The 15,569-nt window shown below is 35.0% G+C and overlaps 1 protein-coding gene across 1 annotated transcript; it reads right to left on the reverse strand.

Moving 5' to 3' along the window:
• Positions 1-10,146: 10,146 nt before the first annotated feature.
• LOC133516067 (uncharacterized) lies at positions 10,147-14,632 on the reverse strand. Its single transcript, XM_061848779.1, has 2 exons — positions 11,518-14,632; positions 10,147-11,434 (listed from the first exon to the last, which is right to left on the reverse strand). The coding sequence occupies exon 2, from the start codon at positions 11,341-11,343 to the stop codon at positions 10,213-10,215; it is 1,131 nt and encodes a 376-aa protein (XP_061704763.1). The 5' UTR covers positions 11,344-11,434; positions 11,518-14,632; the 3' UTR covers positions 10,147-10,212.
• Positions 14,633-15,569: the final 937 nt, after the last annotated feature.

The raw sequence follows: 15,569 nt of genomic DNA on the forward strand, positions 1-15,569 counted from the left end.
AGGATTAATTACAGGACACACTTAACAAACACCTACATAATATGGGTAAAACAGACAGCCCCATGTGCAACGCGTGCATGGAAGAAGAAGAAACAACAAAACATATTCTTCTAGACTGCAAACAGGTAGAAGTATATAGGAACAAATACCTAGGGACTCCGTGCACACTAGGAGAGGCAGTTAGCAACCTGAAAACTTTGCTAGGCTTCGTGGAGGAGCTGGGGTGGTTAGAGTAGCGGTACCTCATTTGACGCAAAATAAATGGTTGTCGATTTGTGGAAAATGCCCAGAAGCACTAACTGACTAATGAAAACCATATCTAAACAGATAGCAAGCATAATATCAATAGCATGTCTCTTTTATTGGCAGTTATCAAGTCCCTGTCGAGTGGGACGCGTCACCGAACAGACTCCGAGGATTATCTCGAAGCAATACGCCCTTGTATGGACGCCCTATCGCTATCAGCGACTCGCACCCGCTTATTTACTCTTTACGCATATTACTTGAGTCGTAAGCTCGTAAGCATTCGTACTAACGGATATGCGGATCATTTTGTGCGCGGTAATTAAAGCGGAGAATTTCTGAAAGACCGCAGAAACTAATATTAATAACAACTGTAACTGATTGTAAGGAAATGTCCAAAAAAAATCGTAATAAACTAATCGATATTAAGGTAATGTTCGAACTTTGGGCCTCCAAAAATATTATTATTTTTATTTCCTTTATTTATTATTCTTCTTATGGTACGTTTTTATAATACAAAAACAATACTTATAAACATATTATAAAAATTATTTAACCTAAGAGGGTGCCACTAGCAGCGGGGCAAGGCCCAAGCTACTGGAGGTCATCAGAGCCGCAGAGAGAGGAACCGACAGTATATCCGCGCCGTGTCCAAGATTACCGCCTTCTGCATCTGAACTGCGATCCAACTACCTAGCGAGAGTCTCTCAAGATGTTGGTCGAGACTCTTCGCTATCAAACCGTTCGCCGAAATGACTATCGGGGACAATGATCGTTGGATCAACATAGCCCACATGGCGGTTATCTCGTGAGCCAAGTCTGCATGGTACTTACATTACAAGACGACATTCAACGTATGGTAGTATAAAATAACTGCCGATTTTTAGGATTTCGTAGTCACCTAGAAACCCTTATAGTTTCGCCATGTCCGTCTGTCTAGTTAGTGCTAGAAAAATGCAATTTGGCATAGATAATAGCCCCCGTTTGGCCTACTTTGACAGAATGGTAACAACGAAACCCTACAGGCCTACACTGAGCATGGCCCGACATGCTCTTGGCCAATTTTTTTTATTTTAATAAAATTTAAAAGGTATTTTAAACCGTAACTAACAAAAAAAATACGCAGTATTTAAAAGAAAATAGCAGTACAATATTTAAATAATTAAAAACTGCCGAGAATAAATTATACATGACTGATCAAACAAACATGATGATAAATAAAAGGTGATTGAGGTACTCTATACCAGTCGTACACCAGCAACTTAAGTCTGTCGTCGGTAAAATACAGTCTCATTTATGTAATATTCAGGTAATTTATGATCAAATAAAAACATAAAATAACGTCAAGCTATTGTACGCTTTTCCATAATTGCCAGCATTGTATGTCCGTCCGTCTGGTACTGTCCACTGTGCCCATTAACTATCCATTATTACACTCGTTTCGAAGGGAGGTAATTATTCTCCTCACTATGTGTTCCTTTGTTAAAACTACTACCAAATAGATCAATTTCACTACGACATAATTATGACTGAATTCTTGGTGGTGATTCTTCAGTATCCGGTTATTCGTCTTATTTCAAGAAATCATAACCCAATATACTAAGAAATACTTAAGAACACCAGGAAATTATATGTAAAATATCTGACGATCAAATAATATATCATCAAAACTGCGAAAGACTAAAGTGGCAAAGCAAGCAAATGAAAAGAAAAAAATGGATCATAAACCCAAGAGCGTAGTTTTATCGACGATCTAATGATTTAAGAGCCCGGTAATGATTTTAGAGCAAAAATTTAAAATTGATAGATTTGGTCGTTGAAATTGTTCACCTTTTGTTACGTAATATCTAAATAACACGTTTTGATTTCTATTAGCACGTCTTCACCTCTTGCCTTTTAGTAATGAGGTCGCAAGCATGCGTCGCCGGTAATATGTGACGAGAAGAGAGAGACACTTTTTAAAAATTTCTTCAATAAATTATAGTGGTCAATTATACAAAATGATGTAGAAGAATAATTTCAAAAAATGTTGTAAATTGTTTAAGTATCAAAATTACGTTGAAATTAAGTCGATTTTCAGAGAAATTGTCACTTGTTTTGAAGTAATTTCTGGAGAAAATTCATTTCGTCTAACTTTCATTTACACTACTTCAAATTTATAATAACAAAAATGTAGTGTATTAAAGTTGAAAAACAGGATATTTGTACTACAAAATTACCATTTTTAGCAGTCCAAACTTTACGGAATTTGCAAATAAAAGTTTTAAAATCAGTGCTTTACCTAAAAAAATCAGAAAAAAAAGCATTACTAATTGAGTATGTTTTCAAAAAAATGATTTATTAAAATGAAAGATAATAGAAACCAGTACTTGTTATTTCTAATAGTTAACAAACGGTGTACAATTTCATCATTGTACAAAGAAATACTATGGCGCACATATACAAGCCGCGCGCGGTGCGTTTGTATAAAGATAACGTACTTCCCCACTCTTTGTACTATGATTTCATCGACTACATCTATAAATTTGACATTTTTGCGACTAAAATTGATAACGGCCTCTTAATTACCCTGGGGTTTTTAAATCACCACAGTACTGAATACCAAATTAACCACCATTAAATATTATCTCTGTCTATCATTATATGAACGCACAAAGGAATAATAAAAATATTCCCCATTTACTATACCCTCAATCGACATGACGAAACTATAAGATTTTACAGTACATATGGGGCTACTTTATAGCACTAGTGCGAGAAGTACCTAGCATATTATGTTACTGTGTCGAACATTTAAAGGGCCATATGTACTGTAAAACGTTGTACGATACATGTGCGAATAGGTAATTCGCAACTCGTGTCGATTTAAAACACTCCCTTCGGTCGTGTTTTAATTTATCGCCACTCGTTTCGAATTTCCTATTTTTCGCACTTGTATCGTAATGTACTATTTGATTTGCCATTTTTACTGCGGAACAATAAAAACGGAGAGTAATATAGAAATAATTGGCAAGCGACATCAAACGATCATTATCAAACTAATGATACGACCTATCCGCTTTGCCATAACGACTGGCTTAACACAGACAAAAAATGTACTAATGCCCTCCCATGTTATGGATAACAAATTTGAGCTTTGGTAATTTTGTTACTTATAGAAAAAGATACGGTATAAGAAATATGTATGTTCCGTGTATCCGTTAATAATATTCTCATTGCACATTACAAATAGGTTGTCTAGTTAAATTGCGTAGGGACAGTATTAAATAAAACATTTTTGTGTTTTTTTTAGTTATTTAATTGTTGTTGCCTTATTAAAAAGTTGGTCCAGTCCATGGTTGCCTAAATTAACCGATTTTTTAAATTTACATTTTTAAATCTAGGAAACCATGGGCTTTTATTGGAGTTAGATCATACGATTATATAAATAAAAAATTAGTACTGACCGTACGCAATTAAACTAGGCATCCTATAAGTATTTGCAATGTATCAATGTGAATATTATCCAGTCCTTAAATATTGACGATCAAACGAACTTCTAGAAGTGAAGTTCGATCGATATTATATGAGTCACTTCATTTGAATACATAGTTATCTTCTCACTGTCTAGCCAACATCTAAACGGCCATCTTCAGACTTGATAGACGTCGTTGTAAAGCCTCTCTCCTTTCCTAATAGCGAATTTTGCTGTGATCTAATCGAAAGCTCGCTCGTGCCTTGCTGCTGAAGTACTAACTAGTTAAGGCTAATAAACAACGTAAAGATTATAAGATATTATGGTTTAGATTCATAATTCGTTTATTGCTACAAACTGAAATTATTTCCACCAGGCTGCGCGCAACGAAAATCATTATTGTGCAATTTATCGCACTCGTGCGTTAATGCATTTACTGATTAATTTATTAAAGGACCGCAGTGTTGCGAAATTGATGGGTGGGTTTCAATAGGTGAGGGAGGTTATTTTATTATACAATGAGTTCTTTAAAGCCTATTAGAATACACGTAAACTTGCTGCCAATATATTTATTAACCTTTAAGCGAGTACCTTCTCTTTTTAACAATGGTTTTTAGTAAATAAATTTATTTGTTTATTTATTTATACTTACTAATACCTATAGTAAACGCATACTACAAGTATTATGGAAATTTGTGTTTTGAGTTTTGAACCGCGAAACCACATATAGTTACGAAAAGTGACATATGTGTATAAACAAGCAGTGGCGTTGTTTACTTAATAATTTACGTGAGTAAGATATGCTAGTTACTCATAGTAGACTACGTCGGAAATAAATGCCTCAACCTCACTGTCCAGTCCACTGTCGTGAGAGCGGACATGGAAAAGAACAATCTTACATCTGAGGATGCCAAAGATCGGGCAAAGTGGAGAAGATTAAGTAGGAAAGCGGACCCTGGCGCTAGGCCGGGAAAACGCTAGGTTGAAGAAGAAGAGAAGAAGATAAAATTTGTTGTTATTCGTATAGACGGTATTATACTCGATGAAATTTAAGCTTAAAAGTTGGCTGATAAACAAAGCTAAAATACAAGCATAAGCACATACGTCTTCAGTTGTCTATGACAGAGTATTTGGACATGAAGTCACGCGCTGGCGCTAAGGGCACTACTTTCCGCGGACGCGGTTTGACGTCTTTGGTCACCCTGAAGTATGCACTCGGAGGCGGGGCATAGGGGCATGGCACGTGCGAGCGGGACGTCGCTTAATACGCGTATAGCGTTGTCTCACTCAAACTTCGCAGTCCGTCTATGTCACTTACCACTAACAATAAAAAAGAGGGTAGTTTTTCTTGCAGTCGCAAAACCAGCATAATATGACCTCGAGACCCGTATAACTTTCGTAACTAGAGAGGACACTAAACGCGTCATCCAATTCCGTTAGCTTAACTGCTCGGCGAGCCATATGAATGACACGATAGGCTGCGTGTTATTATGATTTCGATTAGGGCTTGCAATCTGGATATCCAGACAACCGTTTTATTCGGATATCCGTCCAATTGATTATCCGGATAATTATTAAGTTTAAATCCGGATAAAACGAATAATTCGAATACGATTTATGACCAGAAAACCTTTACATTTTTAAAGAAAACTGTTTTTAAAATGTTGAAAGTTATAATGTAAACGACGTTGTCGTTTGTTTTTTTTTAATTATTTGGATACATTTTTCCACTATGGAATTGTTAAATTAAATTATACACCTTGATTGCCGACTATCCCCTTATTTTTTTAAGGACATTCTTCTGCAGATCGACCTAGCTCCATAAAATTAACTTTGAGTACCGTGTTCCTGTCAAACGCACTACACTTTCATTATTATTACCTAGCATTCGAATTAATAAAGTGCGAATAGAACTATAACTGTTCAGAATTTCTGGTAAATGCAGAACTCTTGTATGGATCCATTCAAGAGATCTACACCTATTGAACTGCCGAACGAGATGAAGTAGTTTAGCAAACATGATAAAAAGATATCAGCATTTAAAATAGGGAGCTAGAGAAGTTGGTTGCGGCACTCAATACAATTGGCGAGATTAAAGCAGCACGACTTCGCTGGCTCGGACCTGGTGAGGATGGAAGAGGATCGAGCGGTGAGAAGAGCATATGTGGGGTACCCGGGTGGAAAACGTCCATTCGGACGTCCCAGGTACCGCTGGAGTGACGAAGCCCTAAAAGTCCTGTCCGTCCTCGGAGTGCCCAACTGGCGCAGAACAAGGCTGAACGGCGTCAGAGGTCAAGAATGTCAAGATCCTTTTTGAGTCACTGAGCCAGTGTAGTATTAGTAATGAAGCATTTTGCATTCGAATAAATCTGCAATGAAAACCTTGATTGACCTTAAATGCAATATGCCATCTCAACAAGGAGAGACTGTCTCAACAGTTAGAAGATATATTCGATTCTGTAAATATCACCAAAACCACGGTCGACCCATATGTCAATGAGACATCAATTTGTTAAAAAATTTGACTGACATTTAAATTTATGGTAGTGTAGTTAACATAGAATAAAGCAAAATATTTCGTGATCATCTAAAGTCACTTGTGAAAAAAAAATCGTAGCGCAGGGAGCCAATTTTAAACGGAGACTTGAAGTATCGCCATAACCCATAAGGCCGCCTGTTGTTTACCTCTATATTCATGTATTATATGTTTCCATGTACATTTATTTTGAGGTTGTGCAATAAAGAGGATTTGTATTGTATTGTTACAAATACAGTTTGTGTCCCCCGTTCGAAAAGCCTATTATTTTAATAATTAAATTATTTGGTGAATTAAATGTATTTTAAATGTTATATGCTATAATAATAATCTACTTAGACAAAATAATTATAATCCAAATAAAACGTTCTCTTTAAAAAAACGATGAGATGAGGATATCAACCAGTCACAGTACAGTAAAGTATCGGCGAAAAATCCTCTTACACGTAAAATTTATATAAGATATTTCTTTACCACTAATAAGATAGACAAATAAAAATAATGCGTTGCTTTATCTGAAACGAAAATATTTTATTTAATCTGTGTTTCTACCATTGAAACCATTTGTAAGAAAATAACTAAAGGAAAACCTACATACCTGAAACGAAAATAAACGACATTAAATGTCTATTCGTCTATCAGCATGTAAACTTAATCACTGATATTACTATTTGATAAATTATTTTAAATAAACGTTTTCTTTCGTACATTTCACATTTTTTATGACATATGTGACATTATCGACAGCCACGCATCCATAGAGTAGGCGGCGGTCAAATAGGAAAAATAATAAAGTATAATTAATACTTTTTACATCTCCCCCCCTAAGGATAGAAAATTTTTCCAATAAAATTTTCGCAGGATCGTGAACTCTCCTCCGTTTCTTCTCCTTCTTCATCTATAATAGGGACTGGAATAAGTTTCGTTATATGGAATAAGTTCGACTCTGCTTTTTTATGACCGACATCTATTCTGTATATAGAGTCTGAAATTTTCTCAGTAATTTTATAGGGTCCAATTTTCAGCTCATCTAATTTCCTTCTGTTTAGCTTGTTTCCATTTTCCACATACACCAAGTCTCCAACATTAAATTTATGATACCTTCGATTTTTGTCAAATATTTTCTTATTGTAGTTGTGCGATTTTAAAGTATTTTCGAGTGCTATCTCTTTATCTATATTCCAATCACTTTGCAGTTCTTGCTTAAGTTCTTTTGGCAAAATTCTATCATCTGTACCATTCATAAGGTAAGATGGGGAAAAACCAGTGACTGAATGTTTTGTTTCATTGTATTTTTTAAGACATTCTTGTGCCATTGTGGCCCAAGCTCGTTTTTCTCCTCTTTCGTTTATTCTGCATCTTATCTTGTTTACTAATGTTTGATTTAATCTTTCATTTAATCCATTCGAGAAAGCTGTATTTACTGCTGTAAAAACTATGTTTATACCCTTGTTCTGCAAGAAAATCTTAAATTCTTTTGAATTAATTCCAGGGTATTGATCAGTAAGTATCATACCAATGTTGTTTGTTTCTGTTACATTTTTGAGTAGTTTAATAAAATCATCTGCGCTTTGGGTTTTGGATGTTAGTATATACGCATATCTGGTGAAGTGGTCTACCAACAAATGCAGATATTTTTTTGTTGATCTCGAACCTCCAAATCCTCCAATCGTGTCTATTGACATAATTTCAAAAGGTTTTGTAGCCGGACCCAAATGAGACATAAGTCCAAATTTGTCTCGTCCTCTTGATTTATTTTTAATACAAATTTCACATGTAGCGCAAACATTTTTGATATTAGTTGTTAAATTTTTAGCCGAATATAACGGACTAATAGTTTTCAGCATTTGTCCAACTCCAATGTGGCAAAACTGTTCATGTATATTTTTCAAAAGTGTTCTGCTAAACCTCTCTGATAGTAGTATTTTCTCTTTTGTCTTCATTTTTCTTAAATAAACGTTATGTTTCTTAATTAAATTCTCCTTTTTATTCTGTATATATTTATTTTGACTCTGATCTTTTAAAATATCTTCAAGTTTTATTAAATTAACAACTTTTAATTGTTCATCTTTATTTTCATCACATTCTAAAACTGGATTCCTGCTTAAGCAGTCTGCTTCCAAGTTTGTTTTTCCTGGCGCATATTTTATTTGAAAATCATATTGAGACAGATAGTATGTCAAGTCACCCAGTTCTTCATCCGTTCTTGATTTAAGGTTCATATTTTCTAGGGGTTTGTGATCGGAGAAAACTGTGAATGATTTTCCTATCAGCCAGTATTGCCAGTATCTCACAGCCTCCTTAATAGCTAGACATTCCAAGTATATAGCTTTTTTTTTCTTTTGTGCCACATTCAATTTCTTAGAAAAATATGCACCTGGTTTTTCTTTTCCATTAGGCTGCATCTGTTTTAAAATAGCTCCAATGCCTTCCAATGAAGCGTCAGTATAAATATTTATTGGTAAATCTTGATCAAATATTTCCAGTACTGGCTGGGAGCATAGCAGGTTTTTTATTGTTTCGAATGCTTTCTGGCATTCTTCAGACCATACGAATTTTTGATTTTTTCTGAGTAAATTATGTAATGGGTCTAATATCATTGCACTTCTTGGTATATATTCATGATAAAAATTTATCTTCCCTAGAAATTGTCTAATATTTTTCTGGGTTTTTGGGACAGGAAAATTCTTTATAGATATTAAGTTATCTTTTACCGGTTGTATTGAGTTATTTTGGATTATGTGACCTAGATATTTGACCGAGTTTGATGCAAAAATGCACTTCGTAAATTTCAATCTAAACCCTTCAGTCTTTATTGCTTCCAACAATTGTGTCAGGTGATCAATATGCTCTGTGAATGTTCTAGAAAATATGAGAATATCATCTATATAATTAACAGCAAAAGCAGTAAGTTTATGTTTTCTTAATACATTGCTTAGTATCCTCTGAAAGATTGCAGGCGAGGTCTTTAACCCGAACGGCAACACTGTCCACTGAAAATGTCCTTCCTGTGTCACAAAGCCAGTTTTCTTCCTGTCTTCGATTCGTAATGGGATAGACCAAAATGCAGAGTTTATATCCAAGGTAGAAAAGTAACTGCAATTCCTCGTTTTAATCATCAGATCATCTATTAATGGAAATGGCTGAGCCTGAGGAACTACTATTTTATTCAGATCCCTGAAGTCTATGCATAGTCTCGATTTTCTATTATCCTCTTTTTTAAATGCTAAAGTAACAGGAGCAGCAAATGGACTGTAAGACTCTTCTATTAGTTTATTGTCTAATAGTTTTGCTATCTGTTGTTCGATCTCTTTTTTATCTTCTTCAGTGCACCTATAGGGCCTCTTACTACAGTATTTGTCAACTAATAAATCTATCCTTGCTTCATATTCATTAACTGTGCCAATATCGAACTTATGTTTTGCAAAAACTGACTTGTATTTATCAATTAATGTATTTATTTTAACTTTTTCTTCTCCATTCAAATGATCTATATTCATTTCAAAATCATCTTCCTTTACATGTTCATTAAAGTTTATTTTGTATTCTGTTTCACCTCGAGTCGAGAGTTTCTTTAATACTAAATCGTTAAAAATGTCTACTTTTTTATCATTTATAGGATCTTCATTATTACTTCCTTCTTCTTTTTGAGAGATTTCTAAGTTTTCATCTTGTCTCAGTCTGAATAATTTTATTAGGTCTAATCCAATCAAAAAGTCATCTTTGAATTTTTCATCATCTAGAATATCTATATCTACATTCTTTTCCAGATCGAAGATTTTTATTTTTAAGTTTGTCAAACCTTTTGTCTTATTAACACCACTAATTGTAATTAAATTTGCTTCGTTCAAACTGTTTCCTTTCCCTTTCAGTCTTAAAAGCTTGGAGTTAATAACAGAAACATTTGAACCTGAATCATAAAGGGCCTTCAATTCAAATTTATCATTTACTTTCAGTTTGACATATATTAATGGTGTTATTATTCGTTTTTTTGGTGCGTTTCATTTAATTCAGCTTCAATAACTGAGTTGTTGACATGTCTCACAACATTCCTTACATTCTTATCTTCGTCTTTTGTTCTAAACCAGCATAAGTTTTCTGGGTGGTAACGGGGTCCTTTATTTAATTTTTCGCAGATTTTACATGCGTTTAGATCTTCATTTTTATTGCTAGTTTTGGAGCTTCCCACTCTTCTCTTAAACACGTAACTTTTTCTATTTACCATGTGTTCCAGCTTGCTGACCTCATTAAATAAATCAACAGTATCATTTAATATTTCCCTGTCAATCTTGTTTATTATGTATTCCGGCAAACCAGATGCAATTAAATCCACCAATGTGCCGGCATCTATCGATCTTCTCATATCCAATAATAATTTCTCTTTTTTAATAGCGTAGTCCAGCAATGAACCGTCTTTATATTTAAAAAACATTGCATTCGTAACTGGGTTCCATCCTTTATTTGCAAAAGAGTCACAGAATTTCTTTTTCCATTTGGACCAATCCGCGTCCATTGTTAATTTTATGATCATTGAACTAAACCAATCTGCACAACTCTTATCCATGAATAGCCTCAATATTTCAACCTTCTTCTCGTCTGCAATTTGAAAACGCTCACATTCTCTTTCGAAAATGTCTATCCACTGAACAGCGTTTGAATTCTTGGTTGAAAATTTCTCAATAACAAACTTCTCCGCAATATTTTTCAAACTCTGTTGTCGGTTTTCTTGTGTATTCTCTATTAATTTTTCCAATAATTTACCTAAGGCATCCGTATCTTTTTGAGGTTCGGTGGAGGGTTGTTTTTCATTTAATTCTTCTAGGTATTGATCTCCGAATTGTATGTTACCATCCTCGTCTATATAATTTTTCTTAAGTTCTTCGGTCATTGTTATCCAGACTCTTCTTATCTGATATCTCTTAGTTAAACTGTTTTTTACTTTACTATAAGCAGCTGTTTTCAGTATTTCTTTATGATAACCGACTGATTGTAGCTCTTCCGGAATAGCATAGATTTTATTATCACTCGTAGTTATAGAAGTAACACAGTAAATATTTGTCTTTCCATCACTTCCCGGCAATATCGTAAATTCGAAGCGAAGTTTCTCCATTTCCGATCGACTTAATAACAATAATGTCGTTTTATAAGATATTTCTTTACCACTAATAAGATAGACAAATAAAAATAATGCGTTGCTTTATCTGAAACGAAAATATTTTATTTAATCTGTGTTTCTACCATTGAAACCATTTGTAAGAAAATAACTAAAGGAAAACCTACATACCTGAAACGAAAATAAACGACATTAAATGTCTATTCGTCTATCAGCATGTAAACTTAATCACTGATATTACTATTTGATAAATTATTTTAAATAAACGTTTTCTTTCGTACATTTCACATTTTTTATGACATATGTGACATTATCGACAGCCACGCATCCATAGAGTAGGCGGCGGTCAAATAGGAAAAATAATAAAGTATAATTAATACTTTTTACATTTATATCATTCCGCTTTTTATAAAGTTCATGCGACTTTGATTAAATAAACACTAAGTGTTCCAATTATTCGTTTTATTCGGATATCCGGATAGTAATATTATTAATATTAGAAATATCCGGATACGAAAAATGGGCGGATATTGCAAGCCCTAATTACGTGGAGTGCAGGTACGTAGTACTTTGCTTAGCCACTGTAACTTAAACCTTGAGGTACTACCCATTGCATGATTAAGGAGGGCGCTCGTACTGGTTTTCCTTAGCGTTGGTCACAGAGGCGCTTGATAAGCAAGTGGATGAAACACTACATTTGATTGGCTATAACATTCTAGCATCCCTTCCTAATGTATTATGCTTGCTATAGTATTGCATAAATCGAAACAAACGAGTACAGTAACCATATTTTTTTTATTTTTGATGGATAAAAATGTCAATTTTTTTTAAAGTACCACTTTTTTCCAAAAATGTGTTTTACTGCTGATCTCTAATGACATATTCAAATATGGCTAACGGTTCTAAAATAACCCTGTATATGTAGATCAATTCGACTGTAGCAATCTTATGAAGGTGAACTGTCAAAATTGATCTCTACCTATTTGGTAAAGAATTCCACGGGGGCAGATACTTTTGGGGCGTTGTTTCATGCTCTACTTTGATACCGACTGTACTACGCCAATACCGTGTTAACTGCGCATCATGTAGAAAATTACAGGGGAATCTTTTTTCAAACTCAGTTTGCATAATATTAGCTCGTGTGCCGTGAAATCGCGCCTCTGAGGCATTTTCCGATGGCATACAAAGAAAATTGAAGATGGAGTTCGAGTACCTGAGAGACCGAAAACGAAATTGTTCCGTGATTGTTCAACATGTCAGTCGCGGTATTCGAAAAGTTTGTAAATAAAGATAATTCTGGGTACGAAGATTCACTACAAGCACGTACATATAAACAGAAACGTAAACTTAAATAGCATCAAATAGTAGCTTACTCATGCATAAAACCTTTATACTTACTCTTTTAGTAGGGGAGCCCAAGAGGAGGTTACGGGAGTTACTAAAGCGCGGTAGATTCACATAAGGGATCCCCCTTGCATCCTGTTGAGTGCCTCCACCATGTATAGGAAAAGTAGAGAGCTATTCTACATCGCGACTGTATCGATACTGAATCACGACTTTAGCTATGTTATATAGCGATAGTAGCGATGCAGAATCGTGTTTACGCGCGCGAGGGTATATGACTGCATCGCTACTGAATCGCTGCAAAAAATCGCCATGTGCTTCCCTAAGATGCCAAAAAAATATCATTATACTTATCACAAAACAGTTTTAAGACCTGTAATTTCAATACACTTATTGTCAACCTTTGGGTCGGGAAATGAAGATCTCATATCAGAAGTCAACAGGCAGTGCAAGGAGCTAATCGATGGGGAAAAAGTAATCGATGAGTTCGATTTGATCAAAAGTGAAATTGCCCATTGTAGCATGATTTTTAGAAGCAATTTTCATAATTTTAGCTTTTGTGCAAAAATAATTAAAAATAATAATAATGGTGCATTTTAGACCTATGTTTGTGATTATTTTTCTATCGAGCAAATGGCTGAGCAAATGTGGTTTAATTAGGTTTCAAGTTACTTGTGTAAGACCTCAAGATTGCCATTGATATTTATTGGCAACCGTATTATAATCTAAAAAACTACAACGATTTTACAATAACTGCCGGCTGAACCCACGGCATCTTAAGTATATATTATTAAAATAGATTGCCTATTTAGTTGCCGTTGTAATAATCAAACAAGTATAAGTTTTAATGAATATATATGTCGCGCGTGGATCTGGCTAAGGTTCACCTCGTAGCCTCTTGGAGCGGGTTCAGCAGCAATAATGTAACGACGCCTTTAGTTTTAAATACTTTTAATGACCATTTGGTACAAAAAAACAGAATAAAGTAATTACGTATTAAAAAAAGGGCACGTATGCGTGCGTCTATTAATGAGGCGAATAGCGAATCCGTGGAGTGGGGTTCGGTTCCTCCGTGGCAACATCCTGGGCCAATCACATGGGCTGTAGATGACGTGATATCGCCGCTGATTGGCTGCCGATGATGCGATATGCGTACGGTAGGCTGCGTAAGTTGCATCGGGTACGGTCTCCCACATAAGTTGCATTGACAATATATATCATCTTACCTCAACTTAAATAATAACTTTGTAAGGAAAAATAAAAGATTTTTTTTAATAAAGCATGTAACTTCATACATTAGGACCTATACTAACCGTATAATATTCGGTATAACTCCACAAGAGTGATAGTCATCCAGATACCTATTTTATATGCCAAAATAGGTATGAACACAGTTACGATACAAACTCGTCGAGCTCCAGGCCACAAAGTAGGTTACAAGTAGAAACAAAATACATAGGAGATAGAAGCCGGGCATAGTAAATCAATTTGCGACGACCACCATCGCGTACTAATTGATTTACTTTGCCACCAGATACCTCAATTAAAAACCTCCTTTTATAGACAATAACTGGCAAAGAAGGGGCAATAAACAAACCGCTGGACACGGATCCGTTTAATTAAATTACAACGCAGAGTACATGGCCGTTTACTGGAACAATTTGATACTTGGAAATATTAATCAACCGAGAACCTCAATATTAAATCTAATTTTATTAACATTTATTTATAGCGAAGAGACTCGAATATCTTATGAAACTCTTGCTAGGTGGCAACAGAATACAGATTTCGGATAGTCCACCGGTTCCTCTAACTGCGGCTCTGACTACCGACAGCTAGATTAGGTTTCTTTATATATATTTTGTATTGTTTTTGACGCATACGTATTTTTGTATGTTACTTTTTAATTCACTATATAAATGACGTAACTTAAGAATAAAAAAATAAAAGAAATAATATTACTTATTAAAAACAAGTATCTTGTTGGAAGTATGGATACATTATCGGATCATCTTATTGTCAGTTACAAGTACTTAGTACCTAATGTGTTGAATTTATTCCCACAGTAATAATTGGAATCTATATTGTAATTTGGGTTGTTATACCTATATCCGCTCTACAGTCTGGATAATCGGTAATCTAGTCCGGATTTACCCAAATACTACCTAATTAACTCTATTTGCATCCAACTATGTGCGTTATACAGTGAGTCATTTCACGAATTTGTCGTTACTGATTTAGAAAATTAAGGCCAGTTGCACAAACTACTCTAGACGGACTGATTCAACGTCGGTCTGCAGTGAACTATGAATATTCTCATACAATAAAATTTATCGAACGTTGTATAGGTGACACACCGTTACGTCAAAGGTTTGGTACCACCGACCCGACCCTAAAGGGCCGCTTTCACCAATCACTAACCCAGGGTTAACCGGTTAAATCTGGAGTTACCATGGTTACCAGGGTTACTAGTACAATTTAACACTGGGTTAACGGTTTGACCAGTTAACCCCGGGTTAGTGGGATGGTGCAAGTGGCCCTTAGTCATACACTCGTTACAATTTTCGAAGGATTACACATTTCACTTCTTATGAATGTTATTTTTAACGACCGGTCTGGCCTAGTGAGTAGTGACCCTGCCTATGAAGCCGATGGTTCGAATCCCGGTAAGGGCATATATTTGTGTGATGAAACTGATGAACACAGATATTTGTTCCTGAGTAATGGGTGCTTTCTATGTATAAGTATTAGTATGTATTAAATATGTACGTATGTATATCGTCGCCTATGTAGTATCCATAGTACAAGCTTTCCCCAACCCTTCAACCCACCGATCTGAATTTCACTAAACCTCAACCATTGATCACTGAATCCCGCCA

The sequence above is a fragment of the Cydia pomonella genome, chromosome 3 (genome assembly GCF_033807575.1).
Source record: "Cydia pomonella isolate Wapato2018A chromosome 3, ilCydPomo1, whole genome shotgun sequence".
In the NCBI taxonomy this organism is placed as follows: domain Eukaryota; kingdom Metazoa; phylum Arthropoda; class Insecta; order Lepidoptera; family Tortricidae; genus Cydia; species Cydia pomonella.